We start from the raw sequence: 7,500 nt of genomic DNA, 5'->3' as shown, positions 1-7,500 counted from the left end.
GAGCCATCACCCCAATGCTTCGTCCACCACCCCGGCAGGTGGAGGAGGATCAGCAGCAGCAGCAGCAGCGGCAGCCAACGCAGCAGCCATGGCTCTGGAGGGCACTGATGGCCTGGCGGCGCTGAAGGGCTCGGGAGGAGTAGCGGCGGCTATGTCGACGGGAGGCGCCGTAGAGGGCGTGCAGGCGGCGGGAGGCAGCAGCCCATCGGCCTCGCCCTTTAAGGCCACGCCCAGGGCGACCCCGACCCTCACCCGCTCTCACACCCTGGGGCCCTCAGCCTCCACCCTGGAGAAGGAGAAGAGGGAGAGGCCCTCAGCGCTCAGCAGGGTCTTCAACCCTCCTAAACTAGAAAGGTAAGTTGAGGGAGGCTGTGTGGCGCCACACGAGTAGTCCAGACGTCCGGGGATGATGATGGCGACGAGAGGTGATGTTAGGGTCGGTGGCCAGGACTTGAGGAGAGATGGTTGAGGAGGGAAAATATATTTGACGATGCGTCAGCTGCAGGTAAGGGCATAAGCGCGAGGAGTGGTAAAGGAAAACTGAATGACGATAACCGAGGCGTCGGACTTTGCGACGCTCTAGCGTCCGAGAGAAGTGAAAAATTAATTCATTTATCGATCAGTATATGACGTACGGTGTGCGTGTAGTGTTGTAGAGCTTGACTGGTGAGCGCGAGGGAGGCAAACTGTTTCAAGACAGGAAGTGGAAGTTTTTCGCCAGTAGTGAGTAAAGAGTTTTATCTTCGAAAAATGTAGGGGGGACTGAAATGGCGGTGGAGATAATGGTGAAGACGTGTGTGTGTGTGTGTGTGTGTGTGTGTGTGGTAGCTGAGGGAGGCGCGGCGAAGGGGGGAAGGGAACGTAGTTCCGGTGTGACCAGAGCCTGGGGGTAGTGAGGGAGGGAAAAATATGAAGAATTGACGGCGGGCTGTCGATGTGGGGGGAAAAGGGGAGTCTTGGCTGATTGTGTGAGGAAAAAAAAAAATGGTAGTAAGTGTAAAGGATATCCCTGGTGACAGGGGAGCAAGAATACTTCCCACGTATTCCTTGCGTGTCGTACAAGGCGACTAAAAGGGGGAGGGAGCGGGGGGCTGGAAATCCTTCCCTCTCATTTCTAATTTTCCAAAAGAAGGAACAGAGAAGTGGCTAAGTGAGGATATTCCCCCTAAGGCTCAGTCTTCTGTTGTTAACGCTACCCCGCTAATGCGGGAAATGGTGACTATGTATGAAAGAAAGAAAAGGAAGAAGCGTAAAGGAAAAATAACCGAGTTCCTCAGTATTTACCTTCCAGGGACGTTCCAGGGTCCTTGATGTCTGTACTCTTGGAGTTGTTACGTTCCAGGATCCTTGATGTCTTTCTGTACTCCTGGACGCACCAGATGATTTATCTTAATTGCCAATTCTTCATCATTATGCTTAGATTTTTTTTTTTTTTTTCAAATGTTCGTCAGAGTAAATGTACAATTCATGTCTTTTTTACGATGTAATTTCATATAATTTCAGAGGGTTTTCTGGGATGTGGGAAGTCTTTCATTGTGCGCGCGAGTCTATAATTTCAGTGATTCATTGTTTCACATTACAGCTTCATTATCGCAGGTAGGAACAAATCTTGATTAACGAGTTTAATTAGATCCTCTTGTGAGCCGTGGTTAACTAACTGGATCCATTTGATATGGAAATCCTCAGAATTACCAGTAATAAACACCCCGTTTTGCCATAACACAGACAACAAGCACCTTAATTTACAGTAGATGGTTGTAACAAATAAAGGGGGGGAAACAATCATTCCCTCGACAGCAAACCATCAAACATATCCCAGTTGGTGAGGTGCTTCGAGACCTGAGTCTTGGACTAGAGACCACATCTTTTAGATATGGAGTTAAAACAGTCATGGGTCTGTGTGTGGAGACCGGTTAGCGAAGCAGGACGTAGCTATAAATTATAGTACGGCCATTAATGTCTAGCTTGGTGTAGCGCAGCCTATCGCACTCACGTCTGGGTTGGTGTAGCGCAGCCTAGCCCGCTCACGGCTGGGTTGGTGTAGAGCAGCCTAGCCCACTCACGTCTGGGTTGGTGTAGCGCAGCCTAGCCCACTCACGTCAGGGTTGGCGTAGAGCAGCCTAGCCCACTCACGTCTGGGTTGGTGTAGCGCAGCCTAACCTAGCGCGACCTGCCACTAACCATCCCGCCTTTAGTAAAACCATTGCCAGATCGCAGCTTCTCCTCACACTCGTTACATCATTACTGCCTCGCAAGGCTTAAGAAAAATCGCCCCAAGTCTGCAGCGCTCACAGTTTCCCCACTTATATCAGAATTAAGAAAAGATTAATGTTCTAATTCCGAGCTCCTCCTAAGGCTGAAGAATACACTTGGCCTCCAGATTTAGGTATTTTGTAATAAAGTTGCTCCGTTTTGTTGGCTGAGGATTGAAACTTTTGTTCGTGTATACGAAAGATTTCGTGTATTTTTTGAGGAAGATTCCACGACCCTGAAAGCGTGAGAATACGACCCTTAAAACCGACGGTACGATCCATGAATACGAAGGTACGATCCTTGAGTAGGAAACAACTGACTGTTCTTGAGTACGAAGGTACGATCCTTGAATACAAAGCTGCGACCCTTGAGTACGAAGGTACGATCCAGTAATAGAGGGGTACGGTCCTTGAAGGCAAAATTACGACCCATAAGCACGACAAAACGACCCTTAAGTGTGTAATGGCGTCACCCTCGACTTAACCTTAGGAGTCCGGTCAGGAGAGTTTATACTACAAACCTCACATTCAAGCGGTTCACTGGCACCCCGGGGATGGTCTCGGTGAGTGCCATCCATACCTTGACCATAGATGATCAGGAATGATACGATGATGGAGGGAAATACGTAGTGATGAAGACCTTACATGGAGGTATAGTGGGTGGAAGGAAGAATAGCAGTATGGGAGTACTGACACGGGTGTAGGTAGGTATGTGTGTGTGTTTACACATATGATTAAACGTGTGTCTCTAGGGTGAGAGGAGTGAGAGTAAACAGTGAGAGAGGAGATGGGTGCACTTCCGACGCTTGGAGGCCTCGCTAGCGGTTTGGGTGAGATAGGATAGACCGTCCCCCCTACAGGATAGAGAGGACGACCCGCAGTAAGGTAAAAAAAAAAAAAAAAAAGGGGGGGGTACTAAGTCCAGTGATAACTATCTGCTTTTTTGCTTTTAATGCTTGCAGAGGACCGGCGTTTGGGACTGCTAGAACAGAATATAAGTGACATAAGTTCCATTTTGTTGCTATTTCGATTGTTTATGGATTTCTTAAAGTATCAGCCGGCATGAATTTGTTCTATATTCTTGAATCATCTTTAATTCCGTTTCATCTAAAGATGTTTATATGAACTTGATTCATCGTCCGATATGTTGATGTCTTTGTTTCCGGTAGTAATATCCTAACAATCGCATGATATCGTGTTGATGTCTTTGTTTTCGGCATTGATATCCTAGCATTGTTTCCTGTATCAATATCCCTGCAGAATCGTATGATATTGTGCTGATGTCTATTTTGGGCACTAACATCCTAGCATTTTTGTATATTTACTCAGGATCCAGTCTTGTCACCGACCAACTTTTTTTTTTTTCTTTCCGAAGCTCACGAAGCAAATACATAGACGAGGAATATACGTATCATTTCTCATTGTAGCCAAGTTATTTGGACACTTAAGTATGACATAATACATATGTAGACAGGTACGGCCCTGGTCTTGTGACGTAAGGCGGACGTTGTACGGGTATAGATAGATAGATAGTCTTCAAGGTCGAGTGATCTATCGTTCTTGCTCCACTGGTACAATGACTGGGAGGAGCAATATATATATATGTTGCTTACATAGAACAGTTCAGCGTAACTCAATATCCTGTCGAGTTTCTTTGGGATTTCCGTCCTTCTGACGTTATGTCTAAACTTATATACATAATTCACTGCATGACAGAATAGTAAATGTAAAGATTACTTAAACATATTTCATTGCATGACAGAATTGTAAATGTGAACATTATCACGTATCCATTTAGACAGTTGCTAAGTCCATCAAAGTTTCGAACACGCGTTTGATATTTCATTTGTCGAATGTTGAGGGAGAGAGAAAAACATGGAAAATTGTTCAAGATACAGTCAGTACTGGGCCACACACGTCCACAAGGTACGAGCGATATTTGCTGTAGCCCCGGCATTATGAATTCCACTAATTGGTGCCGGGACGGAACAAATACTTTTCCCCCCCAAGCCTTGTTTACCTTCGGCGAGAGAACTCTCTCTCTCTCTCTCTCTCTCTCTCTCTCTCTCTCTCTCTCTCTCTCTCTCTCTCTGGTGAGCGCTGCGCGACAGCTCTGCCTCGTCGCAAAATTTCCTGGGTACAGAAGCGTTCCCTGATGTTTGTGTAGCACTACTTTTTCTTTTTTTTTCTTCGTATTCGTACACTGTGCCTCGTCTGAGGTGTGTGTGTGTGTGTGTGTGTGTGTGTGTGTGTGTTGTATGGACTTGATTGTGTGTTTGTAACAAGAGATTTCTATCCCATGTTCTGTACCTCTGCAGCGTGGCAAAGCAAGTCAGGATTGGCCATACTATTTGGGGCGAATGCGTCCCTCTCCACCAGACCAGCGGGGAGGCTAGATGAATTATCCACTCACTTGACGGTCAGCAAACACTCAGGACTGAAATACTCACGACCAGGGGCAAGGGAGTGCGTACAATTGGCATACGCACAGGGCAGCGTACCGGTATACATATGTAAAGAGAGCAGCAGCAACTACATGTTTTATATCCAATGAACAGTGAATAACTTTGGTACAAGGGTTCACCGAGTACCTTCAACATGAAGAGCCAATGAATTCTTAAGACAACTGGAGATTAGTTGAATACGTATGATTTGCACAAAAGGATCATGAATTGAGTGAGGCATATGGGGGGCGACGTCGGTGAGGTGAGGGGGGAAAAAACGTAAAACTTCTGCCACTAAATCCCGATTTCTTTTTTTTTTTCTATTAATCTTAAATACGACGGTACGACCCTGGAAGACAAACGACACGATGCGTATAACATTTACGACCCTTGGGTATAACGGCCTCTCTCTCTCTCTCTCTCTCTCTCTCTCTCTCTCTCTCTCTCTCTCTCTCTCTCTCTCTGTCGATCTGATTAATATATCCTCGGTCAGAGGTCATGCCATCGCCAGGTCAAGAGGTTAGGCCGTAAATGAACGTTTACAGGAATAGTCGCTGGATATAACGGGCGTCACTTTGGGTTACAGTCGGAGGAGGTCGCCAGGTTAGCTGGGTGGACGTCCGCTCCGCCAACCTTAGCGACCCAAGATGACTGTTCCTGTGTAGGTATTTCCTCCCCGTCGATCTTGCAGCTTGGGTGTAGTGTGGTCAGTGTATGGAGTGTTTGTGTGTGTGTGTGTGTGTGTGTGTGTGTGTGTGTATTTACGTGGGTGGAGGTTGAGTAATGATGGTGTGTGTGGAGATGACAGGGTACGGAGTTGATGGGATGTGGATGTGTCAGGAATGTGGATGTGACCGTGTGTGGATGGCCATATAGGATGATGCATGGATGTGAAATTGTGTGGATGTGACTGGTGTGTGGATGTGCCCGGATGTAGCACGTGTGTGTGTGTGTGTGTGTGTGTGGGTTGTGGTGGTGGTGGAGTATCTCCCTTAACGAGGGCTTGGCGGCGGCGTGGTGGTGGCAGGCAGGCCGGGCCAGCGATGTGGCGGAGGTGTACTGCGGCCGTCGTCCGTGGTATAGGACCATCACCACCACCATTGATTTGCCTAACCAGCAGAGGCAGGTGGAGGGAGACTCTGCACCTTCCTCCCCTCCCCCCCAGACCCGACCTTCGCTGAGGACAATATGTACAATGTTGCACAGGTGTATCTCTGTGGCTTTGAGGAGTTCACCCACACAAAGCAGAAATGAAATGCTTGTTTGAGATACGTTTTTAAGACGTACAGTTCCGCCCTCTGTGAGTATCGTGTTTTACTCGTAGTGAAAGAGGAGGAGGAGGAGGAGGTGATTTCCGCACCACACATTCCTTTCACTGAAAAGCAAATGTTGCTGAAGCTTATTAGTAAATTAACGTACACAGTATCAATGCTGAAGTGATGTAGGCTCAAATAACAACTGCATTTTGAGAGCTGGAGTTTAGGTTTGTAGATTATGTTAAGGTTTTACGGTATCTTGTAAACAATTGTTAGAAAACATTCTTATTGTCTGTAATTCAATGCGTTATCCGGGTTGTATTTTCTGCGAACGATGAATAGATACAGTAAACTGTAGTGTTAGACGATGGTGTTGATATTTCTGTAGTCGAGGGTCAGGTGTTGTTCATAAGATGATCCGTCGTCTGTCATGTTACGATAATTTTCTTGAATGTTTTTGGCATAGTCTTCCTTCAGTCTCCTCAGCAGGACGGTACGACCTATGGGTATGATGGTATGATCTTTGATGTTTGCGTCGTCGTATTCAAAAGGTATGAGTATTCCCAGTGGTTAACAATAGTAGAAAACGTGTTCTGAGTCACCTGGGCTTGCACCGTAGCCAGGTGACTGACTGGAAGCAATGACCCAGCTAGGTCTGAGGTCAGGTGTTGTCCACAGTAATCCTGACCCAACCATACCCCACCTAGTGTGGCGAGTGTGAGGCTTGGCCCTCCGACCATGCCACTCACTCCTCCCCTAGGGTGACGACGTCACAGTGCCGGTAGTGGCGTCTTTAGTGGCCTTAAGCCTCCCATGACTTGAGTTAAGACGAAATAATTCTCTCTCTCTCTCTCTCTCTCTCTCTCTCTCTCTCTCGCTGTAACCCTTTTGTCTTGCGGACGGGTATATATATATATATATATATATATATATATATATATATATATATATATATATATATATATATATATGTATGTATGTGTGTATGTGTGTGTGTGTATGTGTGTGTGTGTGTGTGTGTGTGTACGCCCGTGTTCGCGTGTGCATCACACATCTGTGAGTTGTGGGTCGTGTTGATATATAACAGGATAATGTTCTCTGCAGTCGTGTGTTTGGCTCAGGTGTGCACCGCGTGTCCAACGTTTGGGCCAGATAAGGTCTGAATAGAATAGTTGAGGGAGGGAGGGGAGTGTGTTCCACACACAGGTCTAGGCTCGGTTAAACCGCAGCAGAACCAGCACGATTATTCTCCTTGCTCATATTCAGTATACCAGGTTTATGGTGTTTGATATAATGGCATAGTTAAGGCCGATGAGAACCCGTGGGTATGATGGACTGGCCTTTTGACCTGATCATTACGACTCGGGTCAAAGACTAGGTTGTCATATGCATGAGTCGTACCGCAGTGCTCAAGGGTCGTACCGCCGTGCCCAAGGAATAGTGCTCGAGGATTGTGGTAGTCGTGTTCAAGGGCTGTATCGCAGTGCTTAATGGGATAATGCTTGAGAGACGGACTTGGTCGAGGCTACGTCAAACACGAGCCGAGTA

The 7,500-nt window shown here is 46.8% G+C and overlaps 1 protein-coding gene across 1 annotated transcript in view; it reads left to right on the top strand.

Annotated features, from left to right (window-relative positions):
- Positions 1-7,500, top strand: part of LOC139764565 (tumor protein p53-inducible protein 11-like) — a 449,602-nt gene that overhangs the window by 46,353 nt on the left and 395,749 nt on the right. Inside the window, exon 2 of the mRNA XM_071691348.1 lies at positions 1-354. This exon is cut by the window's left edge and continues 235 nt beyond it. Within this exon, the coding sequence (XP_071547449.1) occupies positions 1-354 (354 nt within the window). The remainder of the gene's footprint in view (positions 355-7,500) is intronic.

This window comes from Panulirus ornatus, chromosome 50 (genome assembly GCF_036320965.1).
Source record: "Panulirus ornatus isolate Po-2019 chromosome 50, ASM3632096v1, whole genome shotgun sequence".
Lineage (NCBI taxonomy): Eukaryota > Metazoa > Arthropoda > Malacostraca > Decapoda > Palinuridae > Panulirus > Panulirus ornatus.
Note: the sequence above shows the minus strand (reverse complement) of the source record. Positions and strands in the feature narration are given on the sequence as shown.